We start from the raw sequence: 19,521 nt of genomic DNA, 5'->3' as shown, positions 1-19,521 counted from the left end.
TACTGAATTAAAGTATAAACCTTCTGCTTTCACTCTTCCATTGAACACTCAGACAGACACATTTACAATTCATACAGACAGTGTTTCAGTGAATAACATGACAAAAACAAAACAGCTGGAAGCTTCAAGAGGAGCTGTGGTTAAATCTTGTCGTATTTCTTCAAAATACCACAAATCATGGAATATATGCAGAATTACGCTCATTTGGGCTTAAATTGTCTACATTTGCTTTGATAATTTCTTAATAATTTCAGCTCGTAATGAAGCTTGCAGTCGATTTAGTTGCTCTGAACAGAACATAATCCCACTGTTAGTATAAAAATTGAGAGTATTATATCTAACAATGGTTATTTCCATTCAGGCTTGTTTGGTGTGATCAGGAAAACATTAAATTAGCATGTTCAGAATAAGATCTTATTATCAGATTATGACAAACTGCTGCAGGGGTCATTACATAACTGTCACGTGAATGATAGTTTGCCATGTAATTGATATCTTGTTAATGTATGAAATGAATTGCACCTATTGAAAAGACTACATAGATACATTGATAACTGGGAATAAAGCATGCATTGAATGGAATTTACTGCACTAGAGCCTCCAAGGAAGAGGTCATTTGAAATGGGATCCAATGCTAATCATATACGACATGGCAGCTCCTACTGAACTGCTGACGGTGGAGGTATCATAGATCACTATTCATAGGGTTTGACACTATACCTATAGGACTGAGAACGATGGGGCATAAAGTTAAAAAGCCTATATAAGCTATTCAAGGGGCTAAGCAAATTAAATCTGAGCAACATTATTGTCATTCTTTCATTGAATGAGGGGACGACCACTATACAGATGATAAAATATGGATTGCAATGTATCAAATCTGTATCTTACCTCCTCCACAATCTCTTCTTCATACTCTTCTTCTGATGCCATCTTCAAACAGATTTAGTGAGCCTATTTGTCACAAGCAAATTAAAAATGGTCAGACAGTAGCAAGGCTAATCCGTATAGTACATATGTAACGAAATACTAACAGCATTAAACAAATTTCTGTTGCAGACAGTGAGATATAAACAGCTGTTTTTGAATATTTTTTTAATGCAAATAAAGCATAGGAAGTTAAAGTGACCCTGACTATAGGAATTCAATTTCACCAGGACTTGAAGGACACTCATAACGTTCACAATACACTAATATAATAATCTGTCAATTTTAATGTTAAACTTAAAGAACCAAACTAAAAAGTGTAGAAGCTGACGTACCTTTACTATAGAAGGTTACAGTAGAATTTCAGCAACCCTACAGTAAAGAAAGGTGTTCGCTTTCCATCCACTGGTGTCCCAATCTGCTATTCCTCTTTAAGTATTCCTGCAAACCTAAACAAAGACAAAAACACGTCAGTTTTTCTCTGACTGAGCTGATGCTTTAGTGTGGGTGGATCTACAAAAGCAAAAGATCTAATTTTGTGCCGAAATGTTTCTGTAGGCCTTGGTAGGTCAGAGGGTTTGACACCTAAGACCCCCAAAACGATGCACCTCCTGGCTGAAACCTTGCGACAGCTGCTCTGAATCGCTCCAGCTATTTGTCATGTAAGCCAATGCTGTGGGCTGATTGGCTGGCTTTGTTTAGCTAGCGGAGCTCCAATGCCTTCTGAGGCTGCAGGTTAAATTTAGGTCTGACCACTAACTACCCTTTTTAGGACCCAACTCCTAGAAAATTACATAAAATGGTGGTTTTCAATGCATTTTCATCAGAAAGATTGAAAGGAATGCAGATGGGACTTTTACAAACTCATGTCCATGAGGTGAGGTGCTTCAAATAGTCTTCCAGGAAAAACAAAGTCCAGGAATAAGTTCCAGCTTTGAGTAATTGGTAAATTGGTTGCTCCTGCTATGATGGCCGATAAAGTCAAACGATTCTTATCAGGCCGTGGTTTAAGGACCAGCATCGCCCTGAGCATCACTTCCATCTACCAACAGGCTGTAGAAGATGGTCAATCCAACTGAGCAGGTCATGCAAAGAGTGCTGGAGAGTGAAATCTAGTGTGAGGTTTGATTTTGTGGTTTTTCCTTTGCTTACCGGTGACTTTAAAGTTAAAACGTTTCCCAAGCTGCCAGAGCCTCCCCAACTCTTCCCTCCAGAGAAACGCTGGGCAACAGCTCACAGCTGCAACGGCACTTCGGTTATCATGTGCTCCTATCAACCAATCAGTGGGCAGTATTCTCAGGTTTCAAAAGCTAAATATATATTAGCGACCCTTCAGAAAACTGCACCTGTTCAGCAAATCATCAGTAATACAACTATGAGGAAAAGAAGGGAAAACACTGTAAAATACCTGGTTTCTTTGAACGAAAGAATGCAGGGATGTTGCATTCACCAAGATGGAGTTCTGTGGAGGTATGTATCAGTATCAGAAGTAGTAGAGATCCTAGGGCAAAATTTTTTATTTTTTTCTGTGAAGATGGCCAGAGAAAGTTCTTGAGGTTACTGGTTTGCATCCAAGTGTACATGGAGCCCAGAGGCTGAAATCAGGTCAAGGCTGGGGGCAAGAGGGAAAGAAACTGTTGACTTGTTCACCCAATTACAAACATCTAGAGTAACTAAGGATAAGAATGATTTGATTCTCAGTCACTGTTCTATCTATAGGCACTATACTCAATGCATGTGTACATTCCATCTAGTTCAGTGCAATACAAATCTTCACATATCGCCTCTACATTTTCTTCTTGACTGTACCTTAGTGTTCTTTGACTGTATTCTTGACCAAACACGTTTGTAATAGGCTACATGCTATTTGGTAAAGAATTCTCACACAGTTCCTCGCAGTTGACTTGTTTAGTTTTTGTTAACACCAGAGTGGGAATTTTAGGGGGTCTTTTTATTTTTATAAGTAAACATTTTAATCACATTAAAAGTTAAATTACAAGTTAGAGCACGAGCCCCAGCCTTGTCTGATAATTGAGATCAGGTACAGACCTGACAATCGTTTTCCTTGAAAATATTTCAGCAATTGTATAATATATATTTTCTATTAGCTGCTCAGAATCAGAACTATCGATGCCAGATTCACAAATTAATCTTTCTTTTGACCAATTTTGATTAGTACGGACGGTTGACTCAGTGGATTTTCACATTTTTAGGGAATACTTAAACGATAGAAAACAACAAGAGCGCTGGGCAAAATTAGTATTTCCCAACAATCCATTCCAACAAAAGTTGCAAAAAAAAAAATCACTTATCGTTTGTCAGCGATGAAACAGCTCTTCGCATGCAGATTCTGACTCTCTGCTGCAGGGAAACACAATTTATGTCCATAATATTAGTAAAATATGGGCAGACTATTTTTGAAAGACTTATGAAAGTACTGATTAAAAGGCTACAAAGGCCCTATTTAGAAAACCCAAGTGCTCTCGCACTTTCCATTAGGATCAGTTTGATAAAATATGATAAAGCAAGATAAGTACTCTGTTTATGCAGGACCTTTTGCTGCTCCCGAAAATCTAATTACTTTTAAAAGGCTATTATTTTAGTTCCTTTAAAAGCCCTTAAACATTGTATAATTCACAACACTCCTTTAAGATAATGTAAAGTGTGATTCATTTAAAAAATGTTTTTTTAGCAAGTGCTTCGGCAGACAGACAGACAGCAGCTGTCTCACCCTTCTGTGCTCTTTGGTGTCTAATCTAATCCTGATGAGCATGTTACAGTATTAAAACTATTCAGGGACGCTCAAAAATACAGCTGACACTATTTTTAAAGCATCCTGAATGGCAGTAAGGGAGTGGGGGGGGGGGGGGGGGGGGGGGGTATAATGATGTTCAGCCACAGAAGCCATCGGCCTGTTTCCTTATTTCATTGCGTCTCAGGAACAGTTTGAATAATACACTGCTCTGATACGCCTCCAGTCACGTGATATATACAATTATTCTTCCAGCCATTCCCACTCAAAAGTCCTGCAGTTCTCCACATCTCCATCGTGACTGAGCTGAATGACAGAGGCAGCTGTGACTGTGCGTCAGCTCAGTGTTTCCCACTGTCCTCATATCAGTAGCTACTCTAAACTGTGATGGACCAGCTCAACGCTCATCTCTGTAATAACTAGCATTGACACTGATCACATCAATGTTCAAATGCACTTGTTTATATACAGAGCACATTAAACTGCACAATAAAAATCATTTACACATTACATTTGACAAAAAAGCTCACCTTTGGACTATCATTTAAAACGAAAATAAATTTTTGAAAATACGTTTAAAAACATTTTTAACCAATTTGCTAAATTTTCACAATGTATTTTATGTATGTGGCATAACAGCATTAACAGATGCCAAGGGTTTCACAGACCAGGGTTAATATAAAATGTAAATATAAAAACCTTATTTTATTTCAGATAGTTGTAACATTTCTCATTTTCATTTATTTGAAGTTAAAAAACAACAACAAACAAAATTAATAAAATATATTAATATATTAAAAACCCCAAACTAATGACAAATACAAAAGAAAATGACAAAAAAAAAACTAAAAGTAAAATGAAAAGAATAAACAAAGAAATAAAAACTTGATGAAAAAATGAATATAAGCTATAATATTATCTTAATGATCAAAGAAGAAGAAAATAACATTAAAACTAAAATAACACAGTTACAGACTAACAGGCAATATGCGGATATGTTAATTCTATAGATTCTTTGATTGCAAATGAATAATAGATCAAAATGGGCAAACACGGTGAAAATTTAATTAAAATTAGCTTCATAGGTCAATGGCTGATATTTTAAACTTGTTACATATTTTAAGATATGAAAATTCAAATGATGATGCAATTTGCCTAACTGAGATTAGCATTAATAATAAAACTAAAAAATATGAAAAAGAAAATATATGGAGAGAAGTATCAGTCTTCATATTAGTTGAGATCATATCTTGATAATATCAAAGATTGGACTTATCACTACACTGAAAAAAATGGTAACATCTAAATTAACTGGTTATATATATATATACACACACACACATACATTTATAAATAAATATGTGTGTATATATATATATATATATATATAGAGAGAGAGATAGAGATAGAGATAGAGAGATAGAGAGATAGATAGATAGAGAGAGAGAGAGATAGATAGATAGATAGATAGATAGATAGATAGATAGATAGATAGATAGATAGATAGATAGATAGATAGAGAGATAGAGAGATAGAGAGCAGCACTGAATCAACCAAAATTCATCAGTTTATACCAACAAAGATAAGATAAAAATAGCTAGGTAATACTTTAGTTTAGGGATCAAATAGTTCTCATATCAACTATTTGCTTATTAGCTTGCATATTGGCTGATTATTAGAACTTATAAAGCACATTTTAATGTCTTTTAGATACTTTAATCCCAGCGCATGCCTTAACGGAACAACTACCTTATTACCCGATTAATAAGCAGTAAATTAGGAGTTTATTGAGGCAAACGTTGTAGTTAATAGTTAGTCAATAGTGAGAATTGGTCCCAAAACTAAAGTCTAATTGTTCTTTAAGGTAACAATGACAGGTTACCACTTTTTACAGTGTACATACTAACAGGATGGAAAGCGATACTAGGTGCAGGTAAAAGCATGTACTACTGTGCCTATGAACAATTCTTCAGGCGTGAGGCTTTGAAGCTTAGTCATTGGAAAAAACAAGTAGGGGGGTCTGAACAGCTGAGGATGAGTATTAAAACACCTTGGATGACTCCTCATTTATATAAAACCACATCTCTCACTCTGAAAAACAAAACACTGTGGTACACAGACGCAGATACTGTGCTAGAGAAAACCTGTTTACCATGACTCATAAAATTAAACTTAAAATATTATTAACTGTCTGCATGAACATCATCTGCTACATCAAATGTCAGAAAGTATAGGTGAATTTGTACAGGAATAGCACTCTGTCACAGTAGTGGAAATGTCATTGCGCAATACGTTTTTGTAAATTTTATATAACAAGTTCACTAAGAGCTTATGAGTTTTAATGGACTCAATGTGTTGTCCTGCTTCAGATACAAAAATAACTATCAGGATAATGGTGTCTCACATGTCATTATTAGGCACTGATGTTCTACATGAGATCATCTTTGGGAGAGAATCAATTAATGCTGTTAAAAAGAAAACCTAGCACTAAAGTTAAACTTAGCAAGGTTAGAGCAACATTTTTCCCCTAAAATGGTCTTAAATAAATAAAAATAATAATAATAATTTGGCACTGATGCCATTTTTACATAATCCTTCATTCGATTTTAAGATTCAGATTTAAAGTGCATAGCGTTCATTACCAGTGACAGCAAATTAAATTACAAAAATAATCTATCCACATTAAAAATATTTTAAAATAATAACTTTCTCTTTGCATTTAAATAAAAATACACACTAAAAAATAAAGGTATTTTATTGGCATTGAAGGTTCAGTGAAGAACATTTCACATCCATAGATCCTTTCCTTTAACCAAAAGATTATTTACCTTTTATAAATGTTCTTCACAACAAAAAGGTTCTTTAAGAATCGTTTACTTCGGGAACCAAAAATGGTTCTTCTGCATTTCAGCATTGTTGTGAAAACATGTTTGGAACCTTGCTTTTAAGAGTGTATGTAAATGTATTCAAATATTCTGTTCTTATCAAAATGAAATAATTACAAAATTAAGCTGCTCTGAAGTCTGTGATAATATATGTTTGGTCTGTGGTATGCATTAAAATACTATAATTTTAGTATAAAGGTTCTGCCAAGATTAAGCTAATATTGTTCTTAAACGTATAACTTTTTTCTTCCAAGTTAAACAATTAAACAAATTAAATTCATTTAACAATTAACACGAGAAGTTCCCTTTCAAACCATGTGTCACCCCCTAGAGGTAGCAAAAGATCTGAGACAAATAACCAAACTCATTGTCAATTATGACCGTGCTTAAAGCTCCATAGGGAAAAATCTGTAGAGAATTAAAGTGTGAAACTTCTGTCATGACAGATAAAAACACTTTATTTAGTTGTATTTTACATGGGTGCAGTCTCCTCTTGCATGGTAACGTGTCTCCTCTGGAGAGTCAGGTGCAGGCACAAGGTTAATGAAAATACTGGACTGTACACACTGGGCAACACCATGTCAGGGAGCTGGGCAAAGCAGCGAGGCCACTCCAGGTAGAGACGAGTCCTCTTAGTCCAAGGTCTGTGCAACCCCGTTACTCTTTCAACAGCCATTCACGCAGAAAAACACGCTGTCTCGCAAGTCCTGACTTTTTTAGTTAGTTTAGATCGTTTGTTCAGTTCTCAATAATCTGGAATAAATTAATCAAACAAGTTCTGGTGACGTCGCTGGGTCACCTTCACAGTGAGCGACACCCGGCCTCCACGTCCGGTGGGAAAGATAGAGAGAGCACACTGCTATCTGAGGTCAGAGGTCATCTTACTCGCAGCCGTGACATCATCCATTCTAGACCCTGGCAGAGCCTGCGGACAGGAAAGAGACATTCAGCTCGGCCAGTTAACAATGCTTCTTTTATCTTTCTTTCTGTAAATTGGACAAAGAAAGACATTTGTGCTTTCTGCCTGTTAGTCAGAGAAAAGCTTCTGAACTAATGACCCTGGCCATAATATTAGGTGCATCTGAGTCTTTTCAGCAAATATTAATAACCAACCACACTTTCTGTTACGAAATCCACTGACTTTCTGGACCACATTATGGCTTTAAATGTATTTAAACATTATTTTCTGTGTATTATGGTCTCTGTATGCATCCACAAAGCAGTCATAAAAAAGGTCATTTGAATTTGCTTTGATTCGTTTAGGGAAATTTTGCATTGGCCAGGGTTTTCTATGGAAGTCATGCTTAGGTAAATCAAGCATAATAACACAAAAATCTAAATTATGAAATAAAAAGTCAAATTTATGACATGCTAAGTTGAACTTTCTAACTTTTTAAATTTTGGCTATCAATTTCCACTTTTTGCCATCATTTTTTACTTTTAACACCAATTTCAACCTTTTTTGTCAATGATGCTTTATCTCATTTTAACTTTTTATAATCAATTAATTTTGACTGCCATAATTATATGACTTATCTCAATTTCAACGTTTTGTCAATTATAACAAAAAAGTCAAAATGACAAAAGTAGAAGTTACAAGATAAAAATAATAATTTTTTAAAGCAATAATTATGACCAAAAAGTATTTTGGTTTTAGATAAAAAGTCAAAATTATGAGAAAAAAAAAGTCAATGACAACATTTTTTCTTTAAGTAATCTTTAATTAAAGGGTTAGTTCACCCAAAAATGAAAATTAGCCCATGTTTTACTCGCCCTCAAGGCATCCTTGGTGTATATGACTTTCTTCTTTCAGGCGAATGCAATCAGAGTTATATTAAAAATGATCCTTGCTCTTTCAAGCTTTAGAAGTAGGTGGGTGTTTTTGTTCAACAGTTCAAAAGTAGTCGAATAAAGCACATCCATCCATCCAAATGTGCCTCACACGACTCCGGGGGGTGAATAAAGGCCTCTTGTAGCGAATCAATGCGTTTTTTGTAAGAAAAATATCAATATTTAAAACATTATAAACACTTTTCTCTCACTTCCGGCATCTGTCGTACGCAGAGCCGTTCTGGGCAGCACACACGCCTGTGAGATATGCCAGTCTCACTAGTTTGTTTACAGGAGCAAAAGAAGCAAAGTTTCCTTACTTTACCAAAAGTAAAACCAGTCTCCTCTTGGCTTATATCGAAATCCTCTGACATCTTTTTTTTACAAATCCTCCTTTTGTGCTTCTAATTCGTGACCGGCGTTTTGTTTTGCGGTCTCTCCTCTGCTCTTCCGTGTTAATCACTTCTCACCGGCGCATGTGCGACGCCATGTATGACAGTTAGTGCAAGTGAGAGAAAAGTGTTTATAACATTTTAAATATGGATATTTTTCTTACAAAAATGCATCGATTCGCTACAGGAGGCCTTTATGCACCCCCCGGAGCCATGTGAGGCACATTTTAAAGGCGGGGTATATATTTTATACTGAGTCGGGCCAGTACCAAAACAAACTTGTAGCCAATCAGCAGAAAGGGGACTGTCTACTCATGATGTGGAGGAGAGAGCGTTCAGTGCACATGATGGACATTAGCCGATCCAAGAGATGGCGGATATAAAACAAGAGGAAAATGTCTGTGAAACAAAAGAAGACTTACACCGTGTGTGTGCACCGGACGCCGCACCAAGCAGCAACAGCTAAAGTCTGTCTACACTGGACGTGACAAAGCGACTGTTGAAAATCATTTGAAATATGTGTCAATATGTCATAAATAGAATGTGGCAGCAGTTTACTGTCAGGGATTTGTCGTGTCACGTCGGGTGTAGACATGGTGTTACAATAAGCTAAGAAGTAGGATCCGTGTAAATATCAGATCAGCTTTCCAGCGCTGGAGAGAACTCAAGGAGCGGGAAGGCCTGCAATCGGACGCTGAGGTTGCTTTGTTTCCTCGATGAGGAACATTGGTTTTGCTTTGTTTCACAGAAGTAATCGTTGCTTGGGTTGCGTACGTATGTGCGGGGTGGAGCTATCAAAATAGGGGTGAGACCCTTTTGGGGTAGGGGCGTGTTTGTTTTAGTGATTTCAAATATCAACATTGGCAACCAGAAATCACTTACCACACCTTTAACATGGATGGATGCACTTTATTTGACTACTTTTGGACTGTTGAACAAAAACACCCACCTACTGCCATTCTAAAGCTTGGTAGAGCAAGGATAATTTTAATATAACTTCAATTGGATTTGTCTGAAAGAAGAAAGGGCTAATTTATGGGCTAATTTAAATTGAGTGAACTAACCCTTTAAATCATTGATTTTTCCCTTATGTGGTGAAAATAGGCATATTTCCATAGTTGTCTGTTTAAAGGCATCAAAGATGGAAAATTCTGGTTTATTAATAAATATGTGTCTGATGGCAATTGCTGTCTAAATAACTTTTAGATATCTAATACTGATTCATTACTTCCATCGATGCTAGTTCCATATTCAACCAAAATGACTAGAATAGTAGACTTTTACACAATCTGTGACTCATTACATTTTCTCTACTGATGGAAAAAAACCCATTTCACTGGATCTTTGCATTACATGTTTATCAAGTGGCTCTGTAGGTTTTTGTGGCTTTACCCTTCTCCAGTGAGGGCACAGCAGGCCTGGATGTGCCACTGATGGTCTTTGACAGAGGTAAGCTGAAGACTCTGGGAAATATCAGCAACAGTCATACAACCCTTCACATCTTGCTTGTTGGCGAAAATCAACAAACCAGCTTTTTTCAGATCCTAATAAAGAGAAAAGAGGAATTGAAATCAAGTAGTGTGATGAAGGAGCAGAAGAGAAAAACAGACAGTCTCAGAATAATCGCTTCATCAAATATGTGTGTATGAACACTCATGCAATACCAGTTCTCATAGTGACATACATATACTCGCCTCATGGGCTAACATCGTGTAGAGCTCCTCTCTGGTCACTGAGATTCTCTCTCTGTCTGTGCTATCCACGACCACGATCACAAACTACACAGGAGGAACACATTCATGATACATGCTCTTTACAATTCAAGATCATTTTACAGTTGTCTCAGTGCGTTTACCTCTGTGTTAGTGTAGTAAGTGTTCCAAGAGGAGCGTAGGGATTCCTGTCCTCCAATGTCCCACATAAGGAAATGTGTATTATTGACCACAATCTCTTCCACATTGCTGCCGATGGTGGGTGAAGTATGCACCACCTCATTCATAGAGCTGGAGATTACAAAAATGACATGAGCACAAAAAGAACAACAAATAGGACAACACCACAAATACAAAAACACTACAAAATGAGGCTGTAATCTGCATGATGTAATCACACCGTTGCATAAACTTATGTATATGTTTGGTGTCAGTAATCTTTGAAAGAAATGAATACTTCTATTCAGCAAGGACACATTAAATTGATCAAAAGTGACAGTATAGTCATTTACAATGTTATAAAGGTTTCCATTTTAAATAAATACTGCTCTTTTGAAATTTCTATTCAAGGAAACCTGAAAAATATGACAGTTTCCACAGAAATATTAAGCAGCACAACTGTTTTCAACATCAGCATATTAGAATGATTTCTGAAGGATCATGTGACACTGAAGACTGGATTTATGGCAGCTGAAAATTCAGCCGTATCATCACAGGTATAAATTATGTTTTAAAGTATATTCAAATATAAAAAACCTGTTATTTATCAGTTCTAATTTATCGTTTTTACTGACCCCAAACTTTTAAATTGTAACTGTTTAAATCAAGAATGGACTACTAAATTTCTAACTAGATTATAACTAGTGCAATAGTACTTACAACTGATAAAGTATGGTGGTCTTTCCTGCATTGTCCAGCCCAACAATAATGACTTTGTGCTCTGGGGGAAAAACAGGAAGACGGTTAAATGTTTTAGTTAACGCTTTAGATCATAACCAGCACTGCAGCCATTCATCTTTTATTTTTGATTGATTTCAAATTAGTTAGAATATTTAACACACAGTCATGTGTAAAACCAGTATTTGACTGTGTTATTGAGCAATGTGTCATCCTATACAGCAACTCAAAGTATAATGGGTGGTGTCAAAGTCTTCTCACGATAGGAAGGAGCAGATCTGAAGAACTGAATAATGACCAAACCCAAAAATATGCTGCATGTCTCAAACATGTTTTAGGCTAGATACAAAAACAGCCAGCCCAGCTCCTGCCACAAACAGTTGTGTATGAGATAATACAGTACGCTTTACACATTCAACTGACTGTCTGATTTTAAAAAGTTGTGAATTTGCCATAAAATGCATAAAACACCACAGATTTAAAAAATGTACCCCTGCTCAACATCTTTGTAATGTTATGATTGTTATGCTGTATACAGCACCATTATTAACCACGTTGCACCCAATTTCATCTCAAATTCTAAATGACTTTGGATAGAGTTGTTTGCACCTACAAAAGCGTCAAAGGTATGACAGACTAGGCGACGTGGCAACACCTTTGAGTGTGTGTAAAGGTGGCTTAATAGTTTCCACAAGAGAAAACAATGCTTAGTTGCAACAGAACTTTGCATACTGCAGTTTATCAAGCATGACAATGGGCAAAAAGCATATGTAGAGCTAATGCAAATATCAATCTAATTCAACTGACTGCCTCATGCAAAATAGCCAGCACTTTTTTTCTGCCCCGCTGTCCACAAAACAGACCCAAAAGAGGAAACGGGTTTTATATAATACACATATCCATCACCTTTTTGAGGGGGTTTCTTCATAAAGCAAAAGTGATTGTGAAAACTAATTTGTCTGGAAATAAAACAGATGTCTCACGCAATTACAATTTTGATGAAACCATTAAACAGAAAAGGGAAATGAAATCAGCATTCACAGACAGGCTGTGAGGACTTGAAGACTTGCTGTGATTAATATCTGCTGAAACTGATGAGAAAAAAATACAACCAAAAGATTGATAAACTTGTTACACATGATGCCTCATTATGATTATTTCAGTAAATCAAACCACAATTGTCTGAGAACAACTAAACGAACCAGTTTTCAAATATTCAGAATTCCCATTACATGTCATAAATTACAAGACACCCTGAACCTGAAGATGATGGTGACAGTGACAGACAATATGAATTGGAGAATAAAGAGAAAGAAACTAAAGAGGAGTCAATATCATGAATAGACATACAACAGAAGAAAACACTGCACTCCACGTCACTACTACAGACCTGCATTAGGTATTCAAGGACATTCAGACACACCCATTTAGATGTGTTACAAAATGAGTCACCAGTATGCACACTAGATAGACCACTGTCCTTTTTGGGGACATAGAAACTTGTTTAGTCTGAAAAAAAAGAGAGAGAGAGCTCTCAAAGATATCATTCTGTAGATAAGACCTCAGTCTTGCTCTTGTTAGACTGGGCCATTTAATTTGAAAATAACAAACAAAAGAGGAAAAGCTCAAATTAAAGCATTCCAAAGAGATGCTTTTACCAAGACACTGTGAAGCTGATGACACTCAGAATTTAAGGCTGATATAATCATCATGTCAGCTAAGCATTCACATGCAGGTCCAAAGGTTAGGTTTTATTATAATTTATGAGCTTTAGTACTTCGATTAAATGCTTTGCTTTCGCATTCCTTGTATTCACAAGAACATACAAAATAGCTTAAAACCAATTCCTTTTCTTTGTAGCAGAAAAGATCATGGCTGAACGGGACACACATGAGGTGTATCACTTTCAAATATAAAACTGTGTTGACATTTAGATTTAAAAAGATGGCTGGAGTCACACGGTTCCGGGTCTCTCTTTCTAGCTGAGCTCATAAAGGTATTACAAGGTCTCAAAAAAAAAAAAAGTAATGATATCTGTAAATTATCCAACTTTAATATAAGCTTTTACATTCCTTTTTTTTTTTTTTTTTTTTGGAAAACTGTGAAATATGGCAAAACTATTCCCAAGAATATCACAACAAGTCATTTGTGCAATTTCAACAAATCTATGTAACCAGCCAGGCAAATTTAGTCTGTGACATCAGTTAGATTATTTGTAGATGTCACAGAATCATTTGCAAGGCATTAACACTTCATAAATATACAAAAGTAATGCACAAAGCTGACAACTAAACCAAAAAGATAAAACTAGCCGATTCATCATAGTGCGGGGATTTCATTTGCAGTGCCAACTATCACAACATCTAACCTAAAGACTGAGAAACATTTCAAAGAAACCTTACACTCACATTCTCAAAGTTTGTTCCTGGAAAGTTGCATACTAACCCGAACAAGAACAGACATGAAACCGAGGAATAAACTAAGAAAAATCAAAGGGGTACAAAGCGTGCATGAAGGGTTTAGAATCTACCGATTTACAGGCTCTGATAATATCATCATATCACTTTACTTTACTTTATTGTTCAGCCTTGGCTGAAAATTGGTCTTTGGTCTCGCTTACATACACAATGACAGAACAATTCACATTTCAATACAATGCACAAACACATCAAATAACTAATACATTAATCCCTCCTAAAAACACTGTAGTCCTACCCTTTATTCAAAAGACTTATTGCGTGTGGTGCAAAGGTTTGTTTATATATTGCTTTAATTGCCTTCAGTGTTCTATAACGGCGTCCAGATGGTAACAATTTAAAAGCGTAGTTCAGAGGGTGCGTTGTATCGCCACTTATAGCCAAAGCTTTCCTCCTAACTGCCATATCATACAGATCATACAGCTGATCAATCGATTTTTGCTTAACTTCTATTATTTTGCTTGCCATCCTTATAATCCTATTTAATTTTACTTTATTTACTGATGTTATTTGCCCAAACCAAGCAGTTACATTGTACCCTAAAACACTTTCAATTAAACTAATATAAACGCTTCGTAAAACACCTTGGCTAACAGAAAATTCTCTCAATTTCCGTAGCAAATATAGCCTCTGATTTGCTTTCTTGCAGATAAAATCCACATTACCAGAAAAATTTAATTTGCAATCAATCATAGTTCCCAAATACTTAAAAACCTTCACAATTTCCACTGGTAGATCACATAACGTCATTTCTGTTAAGGGTTCTGGGTTCTGGGCAAAACATGCTCTTCATACTCATAATCAATACAATCCTTCCATTAGAGTGCAACCAGGGCCATATCGTCTGCATATTTACAGTTTATAATTTATACTCTGCATTTGCATCTCATTTTTATAGACAGAAAATAATAGGGGTGACAAAACGCATCCTTGAGGTGCTCCTGTATTTGAAAACAATGTCTGATTTAACCCCCCTGATGCAAACTTGTTGTGGTCCATCTGTTAACAATTTTTAATCCAATTAATTTTTCCTCCTTCACTCCTAAAACTAAGAGACGTTCTAAAAGTAAATGTATCTGCATCGTATTAAATGCAGATGTGTAATCAATAAAAAGAACACGTGTATATGCCTTTGCTTGTTGTAAGTGACTAGCAATTGTATCGACCATAGTAAGCGTAGCATCCTCTGTCCCTCTTTGAGGCTTAACACAAATTGCAATACATCTAGGTGCTCAGATACATATGGTTTACTAATGACCCTTTTCATGCATTTAGCAAGTATTGATGTTAAGGCTACAGGGCAGAAATCTTCACATTTGTTCGCCCCCACATTTTTAGGAATGGGCCGTATAAATGACAATTTCCACATATTAGGCACAGTCTGAGAATTTAATAAAAACTGAAATAATTTTGTTAAAGGTTCAGTTAATTCATTCGCACAAGTCTTTAAAACATGGCCCCTAAGGCCATCTGGACCTGGTAAGATACATTGTAGTGTGTTCACTTCAAGCAGATCGGTGAACCCACAGGAATCCTGGCACTAGTTTCATCAACCATATCTCTATTGCCAACTCGGGTAAACGCACCTATTAAGCTCACCAAAATCTATATTGAGACATTTTTAGTGCACAAGATCTTGGTTTCGGTACAAAAAGTTATTTTAAAATAAAATATTAATCTCTCACATAAAAATATTTAATTTTATTTTAAATGACAAAATAATTTCAATTAAGATACATCATTAAATGCAAAAAGTCTGGCTGTGCTTAATGGGTACATTTGTGTACCCTTTAAGCACACCCCTGTTCCCATTAAGCTCACATCATGTTTTATTAAACATTCTTGTTTATTTAAAAAAAAAAATTAAAAAGCATAATTGAAAAATGTTTTATTTGAAGGTACGAAGTCAATAAAAAACAAACAAACACTAAACACTAAAATGTAGCAACAGGGCAAACAATTTGATCAGTTATATTCATAGTGAAATGTCACACTACAACATCAAGACTAGTCCACGTTCAGCTAAATAACATTCAAAAATGTAATAAAACACAGCAATAAAACTTTTCATTCATGGGGATGAACACAGAAACCATGCGCACATTTCTGTGTGCAAAAACAATCCTTTAACATCTCCTCTTTATCCTTGTTCCAAACCTGGATTTTCTTTTCCACCGGTTTCTCACTTCTAACACATTGTCTGTATTTTGTCAGTAAATGGATTACATTATGATCCGATTTGCCAATAGGTGCTCTACATATTGCCCTATATGCATCCTCAATGTTACCATAACACAGATCCAATGTGTGAGAGAAACGGGTTGAGCAATCAATATATTGCTGCAGGTTCGGAAGAGTCTCACTTAAGGAAAGATTATTAAAGGAACACTCCACTTTTTTGGAAATAGGCTAATTTTCCAAGTCCCCAAGAGTTAAAAAGTTGAGTTTTATCGTTTTTTAATCCATTCAGCCGATCTCCGGGTCTGGCTGTAGCACTTTTAGCTTGGCTTAGCATAGATCACTTCTGTAGTTACATCGTGTACTAAGACTGACGGAAAATGAAAAGTTGCAATTTTCTAGGCCGATATGGCTAGGAACTATACTCTCGTTCCGGCGTAATAATCAAGGAACTTTGCTGCCATACCATGGGTGCAGCAGGCACAATGATATTACGCAGCGCCTGAAAATAGTCCCCAGCTCAGTAGCCTATGATATAATGAGAGTATAGTTCCTAGTCATACCGGCCTAGAAAATAGCAACTTTTAATTTTCCGTCGGTCTTAGTACATGATGTAACTACAGAAGTGTCAAGATTTAAATAGGACAAATATTGAAACTCTTTTTCATTTTTGATGACCAATTATTAATGGTCTAATCCGATTCAATGATCTATGCTAAGCTGCAGCTAAAAGTGGTACCGCCAGACCCGGAGATCGGCTGTATGGATTCAAAAACGGTAAAACTCAACTGTCTAGGGGAGTTGTAAAATGAGCCTATTTCCAAAAAAAGTGGAGTGTTACTTTAAAGTCCCCCAGTATAAACACTGGTTGATCTGCCGACATTGACAGGATCCTATTCGGCAGATCAACCAGTGTTCCTACTGGGGGACTTTAATACTCTTTCATGCTTCTGTCTATAGCATGAAATGTTTTGAAAGAATTTAAGCAGTTGTGTGTGGCAATGCTGCAGTGTGATGCAAAACATGGACAACAAAACACGGATGTGTGTTTTAGGCATGAAAATATTTAGTTTAGAAGTTTGGGCTCAGTAATACAGCAAGGATACTTCAAATTGATCAAAAGTGACCGTAAAGAGATTTATAATGTTACAATAAATTTCTATTTCACATTAATGCTGTTCTTTTGAACTTTCTATTCAAGAATCCTGAAAAAAGTAGCACAATTTTCCACAAAAAACATTAAGCAGCAAAACTGTTTTCAATGTAATAATGAGAAATTATTCTTGAGCAGTAAATCAGCATAAACGTATTAGAATGATTTCTGAAGGATCATGTGACACTGACGTAATGATGCTGAAAATTCAGCTTTGCCATCAATAAAGAATTACATTTTAAAAGATATTAAAATAGAGAACCATTTTGTTAAATATTGTAATAATAATTCACAATATTTACTGTATTTTTGATCAAATGCAGCCTTGTTGATCAGAAGAAAGTTCTTTTGAAAACATTAAAAATCTTACTGACCCCAAACTTAATTATAAGTCACCTTTAATTACTTAAAGGCTACTTCATCTAAACAAAAAGAAATAAAACAGACTAATGATGGTGCTGCATCTGACTGTAGGCATCAGTCTCCAGCTCTCATGTTACAAGGCTCCCATATCACAAAGATCTGTTCAGCTAATGAGTAAGGTGAGAACCGAAAAGAAATGTTCCACTGGGTTATGTTACAATTTGCACATGCTCAATGACCCATACACTGATGTGCAAATCTTTCAAACACGATTATGCTTTATGGATATCCAACACCATGTATAATAAATGAGAGACTATCACATGGACCTGTGTAACAAGTAATGCTGACACAAAACCCAGTGCATTGAGGATTGCACCACTGTCACAGACACACAGGCTGACCAGTGTTGCAAAATGCCCAGCATGCACAATCACAGAGGAAAGAGGCACAAATGATCAGGCTTAAAAAAGCAAAGAGTGCTGCAATGGGTGTTTCACTTCTTGATTCATAGGCTACCTACTGGTGAATAAGCAGGCTAATCTAATCTCTGTGCTGACAGCTGACTTTCACATTCACTTTATATTCATATTATCTCAGTTGGTAAGTTTTTATGCATTTACAGACGAAATACATAAAACCAAACATGTAATTGCATAGGGGAATATAACAATACTCATATACCGGTAAAACGCCAATAAATATGTTCAACCACATATATTCTTATATGAAAATTACATATGTGCGTCATAGAGTTTGACATGTTACACAACAATTATCTATCAGCGAGTAAAAAATTAAGATAAAAGGGACTCCAACCTCCATAAACAGAGACTGAACCTGACAGCACAGTACCTGTCAACAGCCAGTCCTGAAACATCTTAGGCAGGTTTAATGAAGCCTTTTCGACTGTTTTAATGTAATGACATACGTTCTCAGAATATTTTTGTACTTACAATATGTTTATAAATATTTTAGTCGTATATAAGCACCAGCATCGCTGTTTTTAAACGAAACTATAGCAGCAGGTTAGCAGACATTAGCTAGCTAGTAAAAATCCATATAGCCAGTCAATATTGAAACTGAATGTAATCGAATTATGTTTATAAATACACTACTTTACGTACCTTGGTGGTTAAAAAGCCTCCATAATTTTGTGAAAATGATTCCCATCGCTGGTGTCCGGCCTCGGGCAACACCACCCAGCAGCAGAGACTGAAAATCTATCTGTATCTGCTAGCCAGCTAAGCTAACGATCCGGTTCAGTATAAAATAGTGCTGTCGGTAACAGTTATTCACTCCGTTAATATTCTCTCCTGAATGGTGTCCATGTTTTGTGAGGATGGGATGTCTAAATACTGCATCGTTTCAGTGCTGTCATGTGTGGAGGTAAAGGAAATTAGGGCGTTCATTTGGTTCTGCGGCAGTGAGACGAGCTTCTGTTCTCTGCTGCAAAAGCTGAACTCAATCAGAGCTACAGCCACGCAACACTCACCGGAAGTCACTCGCGCGACCTGCCTCTAAATCTATTGCGCAGCCTCTACCTAGACAGCATAGCAGTGCACTTAATAACCGCTTGGACTGTTCGGCATGTTTGGGACGTAGGAAATGCGGTCTAGCTAGGCGGCTCACTAGGTTTTAAGATACAGCCACACACACACACACACACACACACACGCACACACTGACAAAAAATAGTGGAGTGATACTAGAGATAGTATTTCTACAAACATGTATAATAAATATGCGACCAGACGTGTCTAGAAGACAGTTGATCTGTTTAAAAAGACAAATGCCATGCATAAAAACGAGGAATAAAATAGCAAAACATTTGTACTAAATCGACCATCTTGAAGTAAAAATAAACATTTCTTATATCTCTAATATCCAGGGGCATAGCACCAAATGTTGGGCATCGGTCACACAACCAAGGGGGTGGGCTCCTCACTACACAA

At 36.2% G+C, this 19,521-nt stretch overlaps 2 protein-coding genes across 2 annotated transcripts in view; both read right to left on the bottom strand.

The window, feature by feature from the left end:
* Positions 1-2,157, bottom strand: part of neb (nebulin) — a 63,218-nt gene extending 61,061 nt beyond the window's left edge. Inside the window, exons 1-3 of the mRNA XM_079427086.1 lie at positions 2,080-2,157; positions 1,263-1,376; positions 892-954 (exon numbers count right to left, since the gene is read on the bottom strand). Of these exons, the coding sequence (XP_079283212.1) occupies positions 892-933 (42 nt within the window). The 5' untranslated portion in view covers positions 934-954; positions 1,263-1,376; positions 2,080-2,157. The remainder of the gene's footprint in view (positions 1-891; positions 955-1,262; positions 1,377-2,079) is intronic.
* Positions 2,158-6,417: 4,260 nt separating this feature from the next.
* LOC306876518 (ADP-ribosylation factor-like protein 5A) lies at positions 6,418-19,211 on the bottom strand. Its single transcript, XM_079427774.1, has 6 exons — positions 18,694-19,211; positions 11,378-11,438; positions 10,642-10,789; positions 10,481-10,564; positions 10,179-10,330; positions 6,418-7,489 (listed from the first exon to the last, which is right to left on the bottom strand). Exons 1-6 carry the CDS (start codon positions 18,737-18,739, stop codon positions 7,441-7,443), a joined length of 540 nt encoding a protein of 179 aa, XP_079283900.1. The 5' UTR covers positions 18,740-19,211; the 3' UTR covers positions 6,418-7,440.
* Positions 19,212-19,521: the final 310 nt, after the last annotated feature.

The sequence above is a fragment of the Barbus barbus genome, assembly GCF_936440315.1.
Source record: "Barbus barbus genome assembly, chromosome: 10".
Classification (NCBI taxonomy): domain Eukaryota; kingdom Metazoa; phylum Chordata; class Actinopteri; order Cypriniformes; family Cyprinidae; genus Barbus; species Barbus barbus.
Note: the sequence above shows the minus strand (reverse complement) of the source record. Positions and strands in the feature narration are given on the sequence as shown.

Bases quoted from the DNA above. Each gene is read 5' to 3' on its own strand.
- LOC306876518 (XM_079427774.1), bottom strand. From the start codon at position 18,739: ATGGGAATCATTTTCACAAAATTATGGAGGCTTTTTAACCACCAAG. The intron at 11,439-18,693 runs GTACGTAAAGTA...TTTTTCCCCCAG, and splicing joins GAGGCTTTTTAACCACCAAG to AGCACAAAGTCATTATTGTT. The intron at 10,331-10,480 runs GCGAGTATATGT...TCTCTTTATTAG, and splicing joins ACACGATGTTAGCCCATGAG to GATCTGAAAAAAGCTGGTTT.